This window comes from Sinocyclocheilus rhinocerous, unplaced genomic scaffold, assembly GCF_001515625.1.
Source record: "Sinocyclocheilus rhinocerous isolate Xijiao unplaced genomic scaffold, SAMN03320098_v1.1 scaffold299, whole genome shotgun sequence".
NCBI lineage: Eukaryota > Metazoa > Chordata > Actinopteri > Cypriniformes > Cyprinidae > Sinocyclocheilus > Sinocyclocheilus rhinocerous.
This window is the reverse complement of record NW_015652998.1, coordinates 1091192-1113140: the sequence shown is the minus strand read 5'-3', so window position 1 is coordinate 1113140 and position 21949 is coordinate 1091192. Positions and strand designations below refer to the sequence as shown.

At 36.8% G+C, this 21949-nt stretch overlaps 2 protein-coding genes across 4 annotated transcripts in view; one reads left to right on the top strand and one right to left on the bottom strand.

The window, feature by feature from the left end:
* Window positions 1-51: 51 nt before the first annotated feature.
* On the bottom strand, window positions 52-5037 carry LOC107715336 (protein NLRC3-like). Of its 3 annotated transcripts, none has more exons than XM_016521434.1 (8): window positions 5023-5037; window positions 4796-4849; window positions 3870-4073; window positions 3501-3602; window positions 3087-3182; window positions 2523-2652; window positions 2178-2418; window positions 52-2090 (listed from the first exon to the last, which is right to left on the bottom strand). In XM_016521434.1, the coding sequence occupies exons 3-8, from the start codon at window positions 4019-4021 to the stop codon at window positions 511-513; spliced, it is 2301 nt and encodes a 766-aa protein (XP_016376920.1). In that variant the 5' UTR covers window positions 4022-4073; window positions 4796-4849; window positions 5023-5037; the 3' UTR covers window positions 52-510. The 3 variants fall into 3 exon arrangements, with proteins under 3 accessions (XP_016376920.1, XP_016376919.1, XP_016376918.1); XM_016521433.1 differs by lacking the exon at window positions 5023-5037 and adding an exon at window positions 5002-5019; XM_016521432.1 differs by lacking the exons at window positions 4796-4849; window positions 5023-5037 and having other exon boundaries at window positions 3870-4392.
* A 3227-nt stretch (window positions 5038-8264) lies between these two features.
* Window positions 8265-21949, top strand: part of LOC107715253 (connector enhancer of kinase suppressor of ras 2-like) — a 33567-nt gene continuing 19882 nt past the window's right edge. The window contains exons 1-2 of the mRNA XM_016521337.1: window positions 8265-8730; window positions 19609-19772. Of these exons, the coding sequence (XP_016376823.1) occupies window positions 8667-8730; window positions 19609-19772 (228 nt within the window). The 5' untranslated portion in view covers window positions 8265-8666. The remainder of the gene's footprint in view (window positions 8731-19608; window positions 19773-21949) is intronic.

The following is a 21949-nucleotide window of genomic DNA, read 5'->3' as shown; positions in this document are numbered from 1 at the left end:
TTTACTGTATAGATTATAGATTCTCACTTGTCAAAATTAGTGTTTTAAAAATAAACATATTAAAGAATTTTAAAAAGAGCTGAAGCACCAAAACTGACATTTGAAAAGGTCTTTATTTTATGGACGAGTGTTTCAGGTTTGATAATTCCATTTAATACTATCACTTCAAATGTATATACTTTCACAGCAATGTTCCCATTATAATTTAGAATTTAGGAATATGAACTGTGGGAAGTAATCTACATTTTATGTAGATATGAATATGTATTGAATACAAAAGCCGCAGGACCAATATCCCAATGCAATGACACAACTGTCCAAAAAAATGTTGTTGAATATTATAGTGTTCAAACAGAATTTATCTGTTACTGATGGAAACGCGTGTCCAGATGACACTACAAGACCTGGATGGTAGACATTCTTCACAGATGATTTTCAGATGATGAGACAACGCAACAGCATCACTCTCAGAAGTTCATCATGAGACTCTTTTTAACCAACACATCAGCATTATTGTGGGTTAAGTTCATCAATGCACCACCCAAGGTTTTCAGTCTTTTCCGGGAAGTGGCCTTCTTTGGCTTTCTTATTAATGTAGCGAGTTGTCTCCTCTCGTGCATTCTGGCTAGAGCTGGCAGAGATCTGCAGGATGTTCTTGAGCAGCTCCTGGTTGGCCTCCACAGACAAACCCAGCAGAAAGCGGAGAAAGAGATCATAGTTGCTATTCTTGGAGCTTAATGCTTTGTCAACTGCACTCCTGAGTAAGTCTGCCAGGGAAACCTTCAAGACCTTCAGCTTGTTCTGCTCAAGGATGTTCTTCCCATGTTTCTTGAAACAATAGAAAACATGAAGAGCAGCGAGGTACTCCTGAATGGTCGGATGAGCGAAGCAGCTCACCTTCTCTGTGTAAATCATGTACTTCTCTCTGTAAAACTCTGTGCAGAGACCGGTGCAGGCCATAGCAGGGTACGAATCCGGCAATCCAACGTCATCCCAGTGCTCTTTCTCTATCTTAAACTCATTCTTCTCAAGCATGCTGTAGGACAGCTTTGCGAGCTTAATGAGCAGCTGATCAGCAGTAAGATCCTTGGTGTCTTCGGTGGGGTCGTTCTGCAGTTTCTCAACGGACATTTGAGTTTGACCATGCAGCATAATGGTGTACAAATTGGTAAGAGTTTTGGGCAGCAGTGCCGATGGTTGAAGAGACTGGAACTGCCGCTGCAGCACTTTAGATGCCACCCAGCAGAACAGCGGCAAGTGGCACATAATAAACAGCGTCTTAGAAGACTTGATGTGAGCAATCACCCTCTCAGCAAGGTCTTGATCTGTGATCGTCTTCCTGAAATAGGCCTCTTTCTGAACATCGGTGAAGCCACGAACCTCCAGAAGCTGCTGGACGTGTTCTGGTGGGATCACATCCAGAGCTCCTGCCCTAGAAATGATCCACATGTAGGCGTCATAGAGCAGGTTCCCCCTGATGAGGTTGGTGATCAGCACTTGCACACTCGTAGGCCTGGTCGCATCACACCAATACGCCGTTCTCCGGAATTTAAAGGGGATTTGAGTGTCATCTAGGCCGTCGCATATGAACATTACCAGGCAGCCCTCGAAATCGAGAGTATCTATTTCCTTCATCTCTGGATAGAGGATGCTGACTAGACTCAGGAGGGTATACTCTCCTTCTAGCATTTTATTCAGCTCCTTGAATTGCAGAGGAATGAGGAAGAAAACATCTTGGTGGACTTTTCCATCTGCCCAGTCGAGGATGAAGCGCTGCACTGCAAATGATTTGCCACATCCTGGGACCCCCCTGGTTAACACCACCCTTACAGGCCTCGACCTCACATTCTCCTGGATAAACATGTCATTTCCAGTTAATGGCTTCCTGTTCACTTTGCCAGTCTCTAAGAGCTGTTCTATCTTTGATCTGAACTCATGCTCACTGTTGATTGATGCATTAACGCCATCTGTAATGTAAAGGTCTGTATAGACAGACTCAACGGGGACTGGTTGTCCTTGTTGACTAAAACCCTCATATACCATCTCATACTTCCTCTTCAGAGTCAATTTCAACTCGTAGCGCACTTCATCTGTGGAACGTCACAAAGAAAGATTTTTAAGGCAACAGTTTGAAAAGCACTGTAATGTTTTGGAGAGGACAAAATAAAATAACTTACTTCTTTTGCATAGACCTAGCAGATATTCAGCCAGCTTCTTAAAGTTCATGATATTAAAGAGCGCCAGCGTGATCTTTAGAGAGACCTCGATATCGCAAAGCTCCAGCATCTTATCCACCAGATCCACAAGATCAAGTCCGTCCAGCGGATCACGGAAGCGCTCTGGATATCGATCCCACAGCAGTTTTTTGAAGTGCTTTAACTCATCATCTGCAAGTTTCTTTAGGCAGCTGGTGAGGGCCTGTGATATAGCAAGAATGTTAGTTTTCTCAACTTAATGTGAAAGGCACTTATTGGAAATATTGTTATTGCTTTAAATGGATGACCAATGGTTGTAGGCCTCGCCTTAAATGCAAATTCCACCGTCATTGCTGGATGCCTTTTTTCATTTGGATCTACTACCAACTCTGGTTTTACAGGAGCAGGAACATTTTGTTGTTTCACACCTCCTTCCTTCTTGCTCTTCTTCCGTGTGCTTAATTTAAAAAAGAATAAACTTTTTAGAATATATTAATGTTACAATAAATGAAAAACTACACAACTGTTCAAAATGTTGGGGTCAGTAATATTTTTTCTTAATGTTTTTGAAAGAAGTCTCTTATGAATGTATTCTAAAATGAAAACATGTATTATGTATGCTTCTGTACAATAGTTATTTTAATGGAAATGTAAGCATCTTACAGTAACTAATCATGTGAATACATTAAATACGGCAATACGGTTGAATATGGCAAAGTAATATAGGCCAGGATTAAAATTAAACTCTAATCATCTCTCTATCCATCAAGGGGTGCTTGACACCCATGACTAACATATTTATTATGACCTCTGAGTTGTATATCAATATGACCATGCCATGGTAATGGCAAAGTTCAAATGGTACGGATGCATCATGTGACTTCCACTCACCTTTCTTCAGCACTGCCCTCCATATTAATGTCCTCATCATCACTATTAAACTCTTCACTGCTAGAAGCAGACGAGTCCCGTCTGCACAACTGAACCCTGTAGAAAATCAAAAGCTGACTTACAAGAATGACAACCTTAGCCACAAGCACAGAGAGCAAAGTCTCTTTCAATCTTTCAAATAACTCATAAGTATCATTTTCACTCTTACAGTATGCTAATGATAAAAGCCTCAATCCTATCTTTAAAATGCCCCTTAACTGTATGTAGAACATATTAACTCTGCAAAGACCAAATAAAATATATAAAACCTGTCATGTAATCTCAAAAAACAAACAAATCATTTTTATAATAATTTATAATAATAAAAATAATAATAAAAAGTCTTCGGGTCGAATGAAGATGAAGTAAACTTGCTGTGTGCGGCAGGGTTCGTGCTCTTCTCTTGTTTCTGACCAGCTGTTACTCTGCATGGAGGCATAACTGGATGCAGGGGACTCTGCTCTCTCCACGTATTGTCTGGTAAGAACGATCATTGTAAATGACAGAAAAACGAAAACATGAAAAAGTCAGTAAATTGAGAGCGAATGGGTTGTAATTAAGCATGTAAGTCAAATAGCTTATTAGCCAAATAACATCTTGACTTCGGCGTGTTCCCGATCTTACCAGCAGGTGTCGCACTTACACAACAGACACGCATGCATGCGTCTAACATGTACGTCAACATGGCTATTCCTTGCTGAACCTTATTACACACCAACATCAGATTACCGAAAACCATATTACCCCACAGGATTGGAGAATCCGAGGGTGAATGGAAGTGTCCTCTGAGGAATCACGTCGTCCTCTTCATCCCCATTTTCACTCCCGAAGGCGGAAGCCCCGATTCCTAAAGGCAGACTGTTGTCTGACGCCACATCTACTGCGTCGTCATCCATCTCGGATTTGCAACGTTTCCCCGCTTGTTAGAAACCGCTCGGTGTTGTTACCCTGATGAAAGCGATACAAAGATATTGCAAAGTCCATTTGCATTTAATTTGAACAACCCACGTCTATTCCTGTGGAAGGACTGCAGTATTGCGTTATGAACGATAAAACTCAAGTTATTTGCTAGAATAGGGCGTAACCCTTTTTAAACCCTGGTTGAATAACGTTTGACATCAATTTGTCGTTACAGTGATATGTATTGTGAAACAATGGTGCTAGAATGGCACACAGTGAGTAGTACTAGTTTAGCAACTGACAGCCAATCATAAACTGCCTCTGTGCTTACTTAATTAAATATCATGTGCTTTGCACACTCGCTGAACTTTAATGCGTTGTTTTACTTGTCTCAGATTTTTGGAGACTCTACACGGCAAGAGCAGATTTACCCGGCGTCATTTTTAAAGAAGTAGCTAAAAACAGGTTATACTGGTCCAGTCAATGTTGTTGGTCTCATACATAGGCCTACGTACATACAAACATTAGCCCAAGGTTTACCAATGTACAGTGTGAAAAAAAGTACCCCAGAATACTAGAGAAATTGGATAAATGAATTACACTGTAGAGAAAAACCAATATTTGGTCACCTTGTAGACTGAAAGAAACCTCTTGTACTCACTTTATAGGCCCTTTTATGTGGTCAAATGAGTTTGCAAATACAGAATGCTATTAAAAGAGCTTCAGATAGAGATTGAAGTGTAGCTATAGCAGCTGTCTAATGAGTTCACCTTTGTTTATTTCTGTAGCAATGCTTCTGACTCCGCAGTCCTCTCGATCCACGCCTGGCTTCACATAAAATTGCGGAAGATGAAACAAAACCGGTTGGTTAACTTTGAGTTAATTGTTTTGCATAAATGATTTTCCTTTATGATTAATTCCTGGGCCCGTAAGCCAATGCAAGACCGTATATATTAAACTTAACCAGCGAACATACATGTAGCTAGCAAACGCGCACCTACGGTATCTGATCAGAATCACTTTCGGTTTGAAGTTGTGTACTTACTTCCCTGTTTTCTTAAAGAGACAGCAGTAAGGATATTTAAGTGACGTAGATTTTGTAGTTGTTAGTAGAGACCGTAGACAATTGATATGTGTACCTGATAGCCTACCTTAAGTGTCTCTGCTATCGATGTATTATTATTATTATATTTACATATAACTTGCATAAGATTTATATTTGTGCTCTTTATTCAGTAAATGTGTATTTCATTATGTAATATTATGGTTATTTCTTGTATTTTAAACTTCTTTTTTTTCATTTTCCAATTTTGCTTACATAATCCTGGCACATGTTTGAAGAAATCTACCTATACCAGAGGTCTTCAACAGCGGCCTGACAATTATAATAATTATGTTTCTGAGAAATTGTTTATTATGGGGAAAAAAAAACTAAACAAAATGTCAAAAGCTACAAAATATTTGATAAATAAAATGTGTAACGGGGTCCCTGGTCTGTCTTTCTATGCACTAGAAGGTCATTCGTCTGAAAAAAACTAGAAGACCCTTGACTTATACCCTTTTTGACACCACTTTGGTGAAGGATCCCATTTTGAGATTGTGTTGTTTCTATGTTTAAAAGGCCTGGGCTGCGTTCAGCCCCGACAAAAACGGTGCAAAAGTTTTTTTTAACGGAAACGGTGGTGCGTTGAACACCCTGTTCTGATGACGCAAGAGTTGCAACTATGGCAGCTGAGAAGGCCATTCTTTGTGTTGTTTTTGAAGAATTTTCGGAGCCTGATTAAATCTTTATAAATACGTGTTTAATACTGCAAAATACGCTCGATGGTACAGTCATTGCCCTTGCCGTCCAGAATAAAAGAGAACATCCCAATCAAATGAAAGGATTTGTGGAAACTGTGGTTCCTAATTATTGTGATCCAACATTTACCTCGCATTTCAGATGAAAAGACAAACATTTCAGGTGAAGGATAATCCACTTCTTACCTCCGAGACTGTGTTATGATCTATATGACCTTATTATTTTTATTGTGAGTATTAGGCTTATCATTATTGCTGATCACTGTTGTTAGGCTATGTTATTGTAATATTTACCATTATATAATCAGAGCAGTATAGAAAAGTTTATGAAAGTGTCACTCCACAATACAATAGCAAAATATATAAATATGTATAGTATTTTTATGTTACATTAATCAGCGTCTAGCACACTTTCCTAAGGAAAGGATATGGAACAGAAGACATTGCAATTACTAAATTATATTTAGACAGACTTAAAGAAGTTCCAGATCTATACTTGTGCCCTTATTATTTCAGCTTTTTTGCCTTTAATGTAAATAAACATGTGCAAACAATATAATTGCTCTTGTGAGTTTATTTTGATGTTAATTACATTGTGCCAGCTGTCTCTTTAATACCGCGTGGTTTACATACATGTTGCTGCTGATTGGGCTGACATGTTTGACACACCCACCAAACAAGAGAAAACGCATCTCAAACCCCGTTGCACACCGTTTCCAGGAAACATGTCGTTCAAACCGGAAACCGTAGCAAAACGGTGCACACCGGTTTGAGCTTGAACTTGCCCCTGAATTCCCACTGTGAAAGACACTGATCTCATATCCTGCAGATTTGTTGTAGATGTTTAGGCCCCCAACTCTAGCTGCAGATGGTGAGTCTGAGTCTTAATGGAGCAGCTCTTGAACATTGATCCCTTCTCCTCCCCTTGTCCCTTAAAAGCCTCTTCTCAATACCCCTGCAGGCTGTAAGGAATCTCAACATCTGTCAGCAGCAATGTACACTCCCCTTATGTTCCCATGAGATGTGAAATCAACATAAAACACTCTGTGAAATGCATCTCCGTTTATTTGTTTAGGTAATGATTTATTTTATGTCTTAGATTGATCCATGTTCATGAATTTAGTTTGTAAGTTTTTTTTAGTTAAAATAGTGCTATACATACAGTATAAATATTTTTTCCAATAATCACATTTCAGATCTGTAATCTAATTGTAATCTAATGCTGTAATGTTAACATACATTAAAAAAAATTTAAGGTAGACTCCTCCCAAAAATGAATTCATTCCAAAACCCTCATGTCATTCCAAACTTGTATGACTTTCTCTGTTTCTGAGAAACACACACACAAAGATATTTTGAAGAATGTAACCAAACCATTTTGGTGACCGTTGACTTTCTTTGAATGGGCAAATATACGCTATGACATTTTAAAAAAATAACTTATTTTATGTTCTACAGAAGAAAGGAAGTTATATAATTCTGAAACAACAAAAGTGTGAGTAAATGATGACAGAATTTTCATTTTGGGGTAAACTATCCCGTTAATGAATGGTTGCATAAACCAAGCTGACTTGTCAGCACATCATGGGGATGTTTCTTTTGTTGAGCACCGTGTTTCTTTTAAGAAAGAGGCTTAATTGGGACAAGCTAGTGGCATGAAAGTCAGCCGACGGCATTGGATGTTTCCCCTTGAATGATCATGCACAAAGCCCTGACTGTAGGTCACTTCAGTTTTTGAGGACAGTAGGCATTTAAAACATCTTAAAAATTCATTTTTTATGGAAATTGCCTTTAGATAAAGATTTTAATCATGCATTCAATTGAATGCATATCTTTCTAAAACTACATAAATATTAATGATCATTTAGATTGTGTTTTAATATGTGTGCACCTAATCTCTATGCATGATTGGGTTAAAGGGATAGTTCACCCAAAAATGAAAGTCATAATTTATTCACCCTCATGTTGTTCTAGACCCATATGACTTTCTTTCTTCCATTGAAAACACAAAAAGAAGGGTTAGGGATCGACAGTATCAGTCACCATTCACTTTTGTTGCATCTTATTTCCATAAAATGAAGGCGAATAGTAACTGAGACTGTTATTCTGCTCAACATTTCCTTTTGTGTTCCAAAAAAGAAAGAATTTTTACTATCCCTTTAAATAATGATTGGTCATTTTAAAAAAAATACTCTTCATCTAAGCATTGAAATAAAAAAGGCTTCCAAGTAAACAGTGACTCATTTGATTCTGCATAATAGAGCATTCCAGTCCCAATCTTTTAATACTATTTGTAAGGGTGTATTTAATACTCTCGTTTGCACACAGCTCAATTATGGAGATGTCTCCGCTGCTTGGCCCTCATGACAGAGCCAACGACTGGCGAGAATGGACGAGGCGCGAGTCATACGAGTGTGCGCGAGGGGCGCGCGTGCAGACTACTGTTTACTGCTAACAGCTTGAGACGAGGCAAACAGCTGCGTGAATTCACCGTTGTTTGTCTTCTATGGCTCGATAGGCTATATATGGGATGAGAAACTGAAACAGTAAAGGCATCGCAACGTCAGTGAAAATGATAAGGAGGATAAACCCTCGCGCGAGACCAAGAGAAATCTAACGTTATTCTGACAGCTCTCTCACAAAGACGGCTGCGAAGGAATGCAGAGCAAAGCTTTGAACTAGAAAGACCACCGACGCTTCGTTTGCAAGTACCAGAGCAGAATTTGCAGGGTAAACATGCAGCGGATGAAAAACGGGCAGAAATCTGCCTGAGTGGATCTGGAGTGTGCTGAAGCGCTTCTTTCGCACCTTTGTTTGGCACCGTCTGCAATAACTTCCACAATGGCTCTGGTCATGGAACCTGTAAGCAGGTGGTCAACAAGCCAGGTGGTCGACTGGATGAAAGGTGTGTATTTTGCATTCGTATGTATTTTGTTAGAACAATAGAGAAAATACTATATATCCAGTTAGAATCGCATGTGAACTTTTTTTTTTCGTTTATAAAATGCAAATCTTACATGTTTGTCCAGATTTGCGTGCGTGCCAGATTTAATTGAACTCGTTTTAAAGAAACGTCACTGTGTATCAAGGCGCGACAGCGAGCGCACTTAAGCTGTCATGCAATAAAGATTGTGGTCTATCATATATTGAGCTTCTAGCATTCATGTTGATGTCGGCAATACACGTAAAAGAAAGATGTTAGAATTCGTTTAAAATTTATATTAATGAATGAAGTTGGTTGAGTAGTCACGTCATCTCATCAAACAGAATGTAAAGTGACGGGTCACGTGGAGGTTGAGTGATCAGCTGGGACCCCTCTGGCAGTCAAAGGCTCAATGGCCCCTCCATGGTCACATAAAGTTAAAGTTTTCATGAACGTCGGCTAATGAACACAGTGTTGCTCACACACACACAAAAACACACCACTATAATAATGCAGGAAACATACACTGTAACATAAACACACTTGTGTGCATAAATGGTTACAAAACTAATAACATAGCTATTTAGATCATACAAAATATAACCAAATAGGTTATTTTACAATTTGACTTATAAATATAGAAGTCAATATATAAATATAAATATATAAATACTTATAAAAATAATGGGTATTTTTAACTATACATTGTGAAAAAAATATTTTTTGAAGTTGTAATTAAAACAATTATTTGAGTATGTTTTACAAGAAAATTATTTAAAGTCGGCATGAAATCAAAATTGACTTTATTTACTTTAATAGCGCACATTGCTAGTCTTGATGTGAACAATTAATCCGTGCATGTCAACATATTCTGTTACACCAAATACACAAAATAATGATCTTTAAAAAAGCATCATATGACCCCTTTAAACACACCCCTCCAACCGTTAGATTGCTATGAGTGAGAGACAGGGAGGAGGAGCGCAAACATAAAACCATGTCCTCTATTCAATATTCTGTTTCAGCTGGAAATATGTCACTACACTGAAATAAAGTCGGCAGCAACTTCCGGTTCACGCGGATTTTAAAATGTCATGTTTATTTCAATGTGTTACTTGCTGTTTACTTGAACAGTTACTTTTGTAACTGTTTACGAGCAATTTCTGAGTGAAAATGGTTCCTACCCCAATTTTATTCAGTGTATAATGATTAGAGTATTTTATAGTAAAATACAAATATTGTCCTGTTTATAAATTTTTTTTTTTTTTTTTCACTAGCATGTAACTTATGATTACCGTTTAGCTTTTTATTGTATGATTTTTATGGTATTTTGTGTTTAATTTTTTATTAATTTTTTTTTTTTTTTTACAATGAAGCTTTTATGTTTAATTAAATGGCAAAAGTTCTAATCCATATGCAGCCTTTTTTGGCAAAAACAACAACAAAAAACAGCCAACTTAGACAGACAGAAATAGACATGTCAACAAAGCATCCGATAATACGATTATACGATAATATGAGAGGGGAGTGAAAGGCAGTCAAATGATCCCTTTACTATAATTTGGTTATACAACATTAGTCATACTGTCCTTTGGTTTTGTTTAAGAGGATGTGATTGGGAAACAGTCTCATTATAGAAAATGTACATTAGGTCTATTACAACACTAAAAATCTTTTGCATTAGATATGGTGAACCTCTTTTTGAGAAAGATCATTTGAGTGTAATTGGATGGTTTATTTAGCTCAGGAGTTCTAGATGAAGTGAGAAAAGAGAGGAAGACAGTCATTTGTAATTCAAATGAGGAAAACGTTCCACTTGGCTGAATGTTTTGCCTTTAAGTAATTATGTTTTTGAAAAAGGTAGATCAGCATCTCCATCTTATTCCTCCCTGTGAGGATTCACAAGATAGGAATTCGGTCCTCAGTGTGTACGCTTGTGCAGGAATATGACCGCAGGTGTTTTTTTTTTAGTGGTAACCAGCTTCAGTAAACATACAACAATGTGCACTTGTTTGCCTGCACGTGTTATCTTGTGTGGATGTCTTGGCTTGAGTTTTGTTTGTGTCAGATGGCGTGTGATGTGTTCAGGAGGGTAAATAAGGTGATGGCTCATATGGACGATAACAAACTGTGCTTTAATGTGTTATTCACTTATTTTGCTCATACGCAGGAACATGGCTGATGCACATTAGATCACAGTCTATATGTGCAATAAACACATGTAGTCAAATACCTAGAGGTAAGGAACTGTTTAAAGTACAAACATCCTTATATTTGGGCAAATCTAAACTGCTAAGGAAGGATAAGCGAGATATGAGATGAAAAGGCAGTGTAGGAATCATCAAGAATTATAGCAAGGCGGTGTTCCTCCCTAAGGGAATGCCAGAAAGGCTTTCTTATGCTGTTTGCACACTAAAAGCATGCTCACAAATACACACCGTCGCTCTGTAAGTTAACGTCTCCTGAGGGTCACAGAGAATTTTAAGAAGCTTCAGACATCTTCTTGACGTGGCCAATGCTTGGCTTCTAAAAAGCTGGAGAATTTTATCGGCATCTGTCTGTTATGTGCAGAAAGAAACCCCGCAAGCTGCTGTATCATCTGCTGAGACACACTGAGGAGCAGAAGATAACGTATTTATGTGCATGTGTATCAGTGTAAGGCTGTGTTAAAGCCCCTATGGGCTGATGGTGTCTGTGTGATCATTAGAGTCTTCTGATCAGCAGCATGCAATAATGCGCTCAATGTTTCACACAAAGATACTCAATCCTTGCACAACAACAACAAAAAAGACAATTCTGTTATCATTTGACTTATTGCTCTGTTTCATATATATTTTATAATACTTTTATTGTGCTTTTTTGTATGGGTGTTTACACAAATTTCATGATTTGGTTTAAATTCACAAGTTTGCAATTCAATTCAGTTCCAATCTTGATTCAGTATCGATTCATTTCAATATATATATCAGGTGCAGTACATGTCATTTTTATCTCATGTGTCACAGAATTTAGGTGAAATATAGCAGTCAAAAACGGTGTATTTTAGCAATGTATGAAGCACTTCTCACTAGGACTGTGCGATATTGAAGAAAAATGTGATATGCGATAACTCATAATAAAAAGGAAAAATAAAACACTGCTTAGTATTTCCTCTTTGAATTCAATATGCACTGATTCTTACTTAAGCTACAAAAGTTATTTAGGTAAGAGCAGTGAGTGATTTTCTCTTTGTCTTTTGTTCTTGGCCCCAAATATTGCAAGCCATAGCGATATGCATATTGCGATATGTACATTTGCGATATTTCGATAATTTCGATATATTGCACAGCCCTACTTCTCACACAGAAATCACTTTCGAACCAATCAGTTTAGTGTTGGTCAGCACCATGCATTTGCATAAGCTACTTGAACGTGAGCAAAACCTGCTTGGGGAACTTTATTGTGAAATTCCCAATTGCACAGATTCCTATTGAAATTAATGGAATTTACCTGTGAAATTTCACAGAGCAACGATAAATGTGACCACACCTTAATCCTGTGAACTATAAAGGGAACCCTGTCAGCTGGTACATTACTATAATATTAAATGTTGAAATTAACCTTTTATGTTATAATAATTTTTTTAATTATATAATTCATTTTTTTTTTATTCCAATTAATTTTTTTTAAATATACAAATTTTAATGGTGGCTGTCATAACAATTTTCATGACAGATTTATTTAAACCTTAAAAATAAATATTTTAACCCAGTCCTACTTTTTTGTGATTTTTGAAGCTTGACAGCACTTGGTCACCATTTATTTTCATTATATGCAAAAGAGCAGCATGAACGTTCTACTGATATTCTCTTTTTGTGTTCTACGGAAGATATGACATTTGGAACGGCATTAGGATGAATAAATGGTGACAAAATTCATTAATAACTGTCCTTTAGCAGCATTTATTAAGCTAACACAGCATGTGCGGCACGCAGTACAGTAAACCTATGATCAGTGTGCATGGCGATATGCTGCCCAAATATGTTGACTAGGACTGCAATCATTTTGCTTGTCTGTGTCTCAGGATTATGTGCTGTATATATGAAAATGCATCTCTTCAGAACAATCTTTATGTGTTTGTCTAGGTCTACAGCCGTGCATACCTAGCAGCATACCACATTTTCATGTGTGTGAGCTATGCGTGTTGGGTGTGTTTTTGGTGTAGCTTGCATGTTTGACATCCTTCATGATATGTTTGAACTGAAGGCACATGTTGATTACAGATTTTTTTTTATTTTAGCTGGTATATGGAGACTATTAAAAGTATGAGAAATATCTGACCAGAAGCAACTGTTAGTGTCATGCACCCTCTTCTGCCAAACAAGTCTGTGCCATGCTCATGCCCTGCTTTAAGACTCAAACTGTAACTGGTTTTATGATGGTAATTTGTAAACAATTAGTGAAATTAGTGGTAAAAAAACAAAACAAAACTGGAAGCTGTGGTTACCAAAAATTCACAGTAAAAAAAATTATAATTGCAAATCAAAATGTTTTAGGCATTACTCGAGGCGTAACCATTTCCATCATTTCACAGTAACCGTTTCCATAATTAACTTATATAATATTATGTTAGTACACAGTTAGTATTCATTACTGGTACAGTAGGTATCAACCTGCACCAATCTACATGAACTAATAGAAACTACTTTGCATCTTAAAATGTACTGAAAACAGTCATTATAATAAAGGTTACAGGAAACATTTTGAGTTGAAGTTCATAAAAATTATTATTATTAATAATAATCATTATTAATTACAAACATGTATAAACCATGTACAATGGTCAGAGGCATGACAATAAAATATGTAAAACACCTAATGTGCAAAAAAATAAGTCATGTATTTTGATGCAATTTTTTTTTTTTATTATAAGGTAAATTGTAAATACCGTTCAAAAATACTGTTCAAAAGTTTGGGGTTAGTATGATTTTGAAAGAAATTAATACTTTTATTCATGCATTAAATTGATCAAAAGTGACACAAATAAACAATGTTCTTTTGAACTTTATATGCATCAAAGAATCCCGCAAAAATTATCACAATTTCCAGAAAAACTTAGTAATGGTCATCAAAAATTCAGCTTTGTCATCAAAGGAATAAATTATATTTTGAAAAATATATTGAAATAGAAAACAGTTCTTTTACATTTTAAATTGTAATAATATTTTACAATCTTACTGTATTATTAATCAAACAAATGCAGCCTTAGTGAATATAAGAGACTGTAAAAATCTTGAATTGTAGTATATTTTACCAAACAAACTTTAATATAATAAAATTTTTCACTGTACATGGTAAAGATTAACAAATGTTTTTTTTTTTTTTTTTACATGTGATGTTTTTTCAGTCAGTGGCTTCACAGGCTGCCTGTGAAACGACAAGCAGAAAGATTTTTATTTACATATTTTGACTTCTTTTGGCCAGTACAGTGAAGGAGAAATCAATAATGGGATCAGGTCATGTTGTGGTTTGGGTGTTAATTTTGACAGCCATTTTTGATTTAGTTTTAGTCTTTATCTTGAGACGAAAATGCTTAATAGTCTTAGTCACATTTTAGTCATTTGAGTCTTTCATAGTTTTAGTCGACGATCTCGTCTTGTTAACGAAGACGCGGCATAAATTTCGTCATAGTTTTTATCATCATATATTAGTTTTAGCTTGTCAACGTCTCGTCTTAGTCACAGAAAAATTTTTCGTTAACGAATATTTTTCGTCGTCGTCTTCGTTGACGAAATTAACACTGATGCAAATCACGTCAACCAAGTGGGTTACTTTCACATCGTGACGTAGACATGTGGGGGCGTTTTAGAATGAGCCGTTTTAGGTAGGCGTGGTTGACTCTTAACTTTTATAAAGAATATCTCTTTGGATTTGAGACTTTAGTCTTTGCAACTTTACAGATCTTCTTTATGCACCAAGAGCTTGTAACACTCCAAAGAGAAAGGAAAACTTGAAATCGCATCATATGACCCCTTTAATGTGTCAAGAGCATGTGTGCTACCGCTGCACCACAGCTCTAGCGAAAGATTTGTTCTAGTAACTGTTGCAGTTTTGAATATTTCTGAAGATATATTCTCTGTATAAATCCATGATCTAGACAGTGTTTCCTGTTCCTATATTCACAGGTTTCCTAGCACACTGCGATTACCATGTTGCAGCTCTAACATTAGCATATGGTTCAGTGGTGATGACCCCAGGTGATGCCGCTGAGGGCCAGACAACAGCCTTCCCAGCGCAGAAGAGCCCTGTGACCTTCCCTCAATGCTCTTTTTTTCCTGCCCCCCTCAATGCTTCCTGTGACTCACTCCTATGCCCCCCTCAGAGTGGTGCCATGGGCATTCTGAGCAGAATAATAGCAGTAAATCCAATAAAACTGCACACAATAAAGCTCAAATGTAGCCTTGATTAAATGCATGTTGTACTAATCTATTTAACTGAGCAGTTCAATGGGATTTCACACGTATCGGCCAAATACACAGCCTGTTTTGCTGTTTGTTGACAGACACTGTAAAATAACTACAGTAGCTGTGTGTAGCAGTGTGCAAATATCAGACAGATTCCTGCATAATACCCCAGAGAAATTATCTGTCTTGAAATGGGAAAGCAGTGTGTCGTCAATAAAGGGATAATTCATCCCAAAAATTAAAATTCCGTCATCATTTACTTCCCCTCATGTAGTTCCAAACCTGTAATACTTTCTTTCTGACAACTTTGAACAAGTGTTATGGTCAATCAGGTTGTTCTTTTGAGTTGGATGAATCAGTAAATTGGTTGATCCGTTTCACAAAACCAGTCTGAATGATTAATTCAGGAATTAGAGTGATCTGGTTCTTGAGTTCAAGGGATCTGGTTGCAGTGGCTAACAGCTCACTGGATGGGAAGATTATTAATGAATGACGTGGTAAATTTTGGTCTGTTCCTTACACAAAGGACATGGCTTCAGAAAACTTTGAATATGGTGTAAAAGTCATATTTGACCACTTTTATCATACTTTTATTGTGCTGCCTTTTTGAATTTCCATTCCAGTGTTATTTAATATCATTGAGATGCTAGTTTTTATAAATATTTTGAATTAGTTTTTATTTTTATATCTTTTGTTTTAATTTTCATTTTAGTTAAAATTGTAGTAATTTATTGAGTGTTTTGTCATATTTAACCTTTTTTTGTAGTTTAATAAAGTTTTAATAGTCTATATAGTCTATTAATTTTTATTTAGGTTTTAGTATTAGTTATTTTAGTACATCAAGTTAAACTAAATTAAAATGAGTAATGTCGCCTTGGCAACTGACTAAAATAATTTAAAATATATATTTTATTTTCAGTTACCTTTTTTTTTTTCCAAGTACAATTTTTTTAATGGTTTTAGTTTTAGATAACTGGTAATACTTTAGATTAAGGAACACTGTTCACTATTAACTATTTGCTTATTAGCATGCATATTACTCGCATATTGGTTGTTTATTAGTACTTATAAGGCACATATTAATGCCTTAATCTGCATGACTACCACTACAACAACTACCTTACTTACTATCAAGCAGAAAACTGAGAGTTTATTGAGGGAAAACACTCTATATCTCTATGTAACTCAAGTAAGCATCGATTGCTTAGAGAGTTACGAAGCTTCTGATCCCTCTTTTGGTACTGGGCCACACCGTTTGCCAAAAGATGGATTCAGGACAGTTTAGAGGTTTTCAGGTCACAGCTGTAGTGGACCAGCTTCTAAGCCGCTTTATTCAATGTACTGTAAAGCTATGATCAGATTTTCTTCTTCAGCACAACTTTCTCCTTACTCACTCATTCCTTAACCTACTTCACTCTCACCCTCTCGCTGCATCTTCCTCGGTTCTGACTGTTGGCCGACCACCCGCCTCGCTTGACAAAGATTAACGGTCCCAGATGAACGTCCGGCGTTCTTCTTTGTAGTATTTAACACAACTTAGCCACAGCGGCTGCAATTAACAGCAGATTAATGCCCTCCTAATCAATGAGTTTACTGTTTGTGTACACAGGCGCTGTGTGAGCTGGACTGTCTCGCTCAGCCACAGGAAGAGCAACACTCTCTATAGAGATTAGTTGAAGTGCTAAAAAGACAATTGATTTCATGTTGCTATTTCTAATTATTGGGGAAGTTCTTCTGACAAAAACAAATGCCTTGCCTTTCCTGACTTGTTTCTGTTGTGAATCTGTCATGGTCAAATTTATCTACACCATTGTTGTTCAGTACAGCTATTGAGAGTCTTAATAATAATATTTCTATAATATTTCATTAGCATTACAATGCAAACGCCACACAAAAGCTGAAATCTCTGAATAGTCCATTGATGTATTAGATGTTTCTTTCTTTATTTATTTGTCATATATAAGCTTCTCATCTCACTGCCAGATTTGTCTTGGTAATGAGGTACTACTTAAACACTCTCCCGGCCTTATACCGTCTCTATAGCAACATACAGCGACGAACGTGATGATTTCTTTCATTTGGAAGGAGTTTAGATCAGCCTGGTAAAGAAGCGGATTTGTTAAGCCCTCAAATTGCATGCAAAGCCGTGAAACCTTCGCTTTCAGCAGTTTTGAATCATGCCGATATCTGAACTTTCTCCTCACGGTCCATTAGATGTATGCAACAGAGAGATGAATATCAGGGAGTTGATGAAAGGGACATATTACATGCTCTGCAGCCTTGTCTTTTGTTGTGAAATGAGCATGCATATAATTATATAAAGGAGTCAGAAAAGTCATGGAGGAGAAACACGAGTCTGTGAGGGAATTTAAGGGAGGTGGAGAGGAAATGAATAGTGCTGAGGACAGAAGGAGGGAGCTGGGTGGAAGTGAACATGGAAAATGCTGAGGTAAAGGTGCTTAATAAGTTAATTAGATTTAATAAGATTTAGAAGCCAAATTACATTTTAGTTCCCAAATTACCATTATTAAATTATTTTTTTGTGAAATATTTATTATTATTATTTTTAATTGCATTAATTGATTTATTACAAATTTTGGATTTATTACACTCGCGAATCAGTTGTGAACGTGATATTCAGCTCACTGACTGAGTGAATCTGATTCAAGCCATTAACTTAGAAGCAAATGCAAGGCCTTTTCATTAATCTTTTTAAACTGACTTATCGAAAAGAATGGGTTCATAAGAGTCTTTTCATGAATCGGACATAACTTGCATTATGTTTTTTGTTTTTGAAATGCTGGTGCATGCTGACAATAAACCAGATCATACATGAAGAAACAACATGTGGATGCTCGCAAAGTTTTTCTGATGAGAGTTTGTATAATTTTATTATCATTTTTATTTATTTATTTATTAATTGATTGATTGATTGCATTGAATTTGCAGCCTTGAGCCCTGAGAATGTTTTTGCAAAATATTTAATTAATTATTTTAAATATTATTTATTATATTTTATATCTTTAATTACACTTGCGGTTCAGTGAGGGAGTCAGTAAACCCAGTATGAAACTATTATATTTTATATCTTTAATTACACTTGCGGTTCAGTGAGGGAGTCAGTAAACCCAGTATGAAACATTACACTTGCGGTTCAGTGAGGGAGTCAGTAAACCCAGTATGAATCTGATTCAAGTTGCTAGCTCATAAGCAAATATGAGACTTTTCGTGAATCTTTTTGCCTGACTCATGAAAAAAATGGTTCATAAAAGTCTTTGTGAATCGGATATTACGTTTGTTGAAATGCTGATGCATGCTGGTAAATGCCACTGTATAAGGATGCTCACAACGTTTTCTTTACATTATATATATATTATTTTCAAGGTTTTTTTTTTTTCATCTGAGACGATTTTATTTGCACATTTTGCAGCCTGTAGTCCTAAGAATGGTTGAATCACACTAAATGCAAATAACTACCTGCTTGCTTGTACATAAATTATCTCAAACCAACATATTTCTTTTGGTTTAGCTGAATGTGTTAAAGAATTTCTGCCTCTCTTCTATAAATATATGGTGTTTTGTTTTGTGTGAATCTGTGGGAGAAGAAACCAATTGCAAAGGATCAGTATAGAAGGGTAGGGGGCACGTGTTTCCCAGACAACAGCTAGCTCTTGCCAAACAGGTCTTCCCTTATTAGTGACAATAGTGCTTGAAGTCCACTGATGTCTGTTCATGACAGCAAAGCATTTCAAAGTTGTGTGTCTCAGTCTGTGCCGGTCCACAAAATGAGGCCTGTTTAAACAGCTGTGTGCCAAGACTTTCACAATCCCTCACTACTGTCCTAGAGAGCTTTTTTTATGTATACTGTTGTAACTGTCGTAGGCTAGTAAGAGCTGTGTGTGTAAACCTTTAGCCTCCTTGTTAGAGCGCCCACCTCCCACGCCGGAGACCGCGGTTCGAATCCCGCTTGGAGCGAGGTGAAGTAGAACCGGTTACATTTGGTACATTTGGTGCCGTGACCCGGATGGGAGTGAGGTTTAGGGGGGTGAGTGTAACTGTCGTAGGCTAGTAAGAGCTGTGCGTGTAAACCTCACTCCCCTGATCTCAAGAGGCGCTCTAGCGACTGTTAGAGCACCCGCCTCCCATGCCGTAGACCACGGTTCAAATCCCGCTCGAAGCGAGGCGAAGTAGAACCGGTTACAATGTACCTATGCTCTTTTGAGGGCCACCACATAAACATGCAATCGGCTCCTACACTCCCATGTCGGGAGTTGTTTATAATGTCTGTTTTAGTCTAATTTAATCAGATTGTAACCAAACTGATTAACCAAACTGTGCTGTAAATGAATATGTACTATCCAAGATGCTCTAGCAACTTGAATGATGTTTCATTTTGCTGTGTGTTGCTCTTTTCAAGGTTTGGATGACTGTCTACTGCAGTACATTAAGAACTTTGAGCAGGAAAAGGTGGGCGGTGAACAGTTGTTGAGAATCACCCATCAGGAGCTCGAGGATCTGGGCGTTTCTCGAATCGGCCACCAGGAACTCATTCTAGAGGCTGTGGACCTGCTTTGCGCACTGGTGAGCGCATACGCACACACACACAGGTGCATTGTGTTCTCACCACACAAATTTGATCTGCTTTACCGAGTAAGTGAGTTTTATAGCGTCTTGTTGAAGAACTGTTTTGTTTAATGGCAGTGCATTGTTTTTATAATAACATAACTGAAATGGCAAAATAGAAATTATAAAATGCATAGTTACAGTTCTGGATGCAGATTGGTCAATCCAGCATTCCACCTGTGTTATATTCCATGGGTGCATTATATATGATGTATTATGTACATAATATATTACATCCACCTAGTTCTATAGATCAGGGGTTTTCAAAGTGTAAAAAAATGTGACAATTTTAAATTATAATATAAAATAAAATCTTTTTTTTTTTTTTGGCATTTACAGGGATAATTCAAAATAAATACATAAAGAGCACATGAATAAAGACAAGTCGTACATATAAAACCTCTGCCTGAATCCCATATTTGTTTTCCCAAACAATCAGAAAAAAAACATACACATACATACACATGTACATAAAAATATGATAAATGTGTGTTAATTATTATATGGAAAATATTTAGAAAAATATATTTACTTTTTCTGCCTATCATCATGATACTTTTAGATGCATTTAGATACATTTAGGAAGGCAAGGGGCATTTAGAAAGAGGATCATCATATTTGAGGGTCTGTGTCATCAAACAGTTTAAAACCTCTCTTGTAGATATTGGCATATTAAAATGCCCAAATTGATCAAGTACTATATGTTTATCTTTATTCCTGAAGCACCTGACCCTGTTTTCCCATGCTGCCTGTATGTTTATGGTAATTGCATCCTGTGCAATTAATAATAGCCAAAACAAACACTTTAAATCCTTAAAAATCCCTTGGATTATCCCTCCATTTCCCACTATCATCCTGCACACGGATTCTAGGCTGTTCTGACAGGGTACAAGAGAAATAAGGACGCCTATGCTGAAGGAGGGAAAGAGAGGCGGAGCAACTGAAAAATTGGGTGGGCAGAGTCAGTAGAAAACTGGCAGCAGTCGGGTGAGAGAAGGATAACAAATTAAAACAGGAGAGAAAGGCTCAGAGGGAGAGTGAAGAAAAGTGTGAGAGAAGGAGCACAGTAGTCCTGAGCGGATGAAGGAAGAGGGTAGAAAAAGGAGGGTGAATGGGGTATGTTAGCCAATATATTCGCAAACTGGCCTCTTTTTTTTGTTCCCACCATTTGTTATGTCGTGTGCTAAAGCCCAGCTAGTGCCTGAAAGCCTCTTATGTAATGCTTCTCTGGGTTTGTCCAACATGGAGCCCTGCTGCATTAAATATGATTACTCATATATCCCTCATGCTGGTTCTATTGCAAGACAGACCCCCTCTGGCTTTTGTGTGCAGCAAGGCATTCTGGGAGAGCCATACTGTGGTGTCACAGTACATGACTGTAAGGGGGTATCGGGCAGAGGGATTTGACCATGATTCTTACACTGCCGACTAACAAGCCAATACCAGCAGTGATCTATGCATAATGTAGATCTTACTTATGCTTATCCACTTGCTATTTTTATTCATTTCTATGCATAATGTAGAACTTACTTATGCTTATCCACTTGCTATTTTTATTCATTTCAACATACCAAAAAATTGATCTGAAATCTTGCATAAATATACTAATATCTCTTTATGTATGAAATATGTTTGTAAAGTTGCTGTGACTGTGCATTTAAAATGAACTATTGAAGGCTAAATGTGATTAAAAATGGTGAAAAACACAGCCAAGACCCAAGATATACACGGATACATTTATATAAATGTTAGCCTAAGAGAGAGAGAGAGAGAGATATACACAAAATAATGATCTTTAAAAAAGCATCATATGACCCCTTTAATGTTGATTTGAAAATGAATAGATTGATACATACATTGATATATACACACTGTTCAAAAGTTTGTGGTCAGTATGATTTTTTAAAAAGAAATTAATACTTTTATTCAACAAGGATGCATTAAATTGATCAACAGTAACAGTAAAGATATTTATAATGATACAAAAATTTTCTATTTTGCATAAATGCTGTTTTGTAAACTTTCTAAAGGGTATCACGGTTTCCACAAAATATCACGCACCATAACTGTTTTCAACATTGATATTAAAGGGGTCATATGATGTTGCTAAAAATAACATTATTTTGTGTATTTGG

Coding starts and splice junctions, on each gene's coding strand:
- LOC107715336 (XM_016521434.1), bottom strand. CDS start 4,021: ATGGATGACGACGCAGTAGATGTGGCGTCAGACAACAGTCTGCCTTTA. Junction 3,603..3,869: donor GGATTCTCCAATCCTGTGGG/GTAATATGGTTT, acceptor CGTTCTTACCAG/ACAATACGTGGAGAGAGCAG. Junction 2,091..2,177: donor GCTAGGTCTATGCAAAAGAA/GTAAGTTATTTT, acceptor GACGTTCCACAG/ATGAAGTGCGCTACGAGTTG.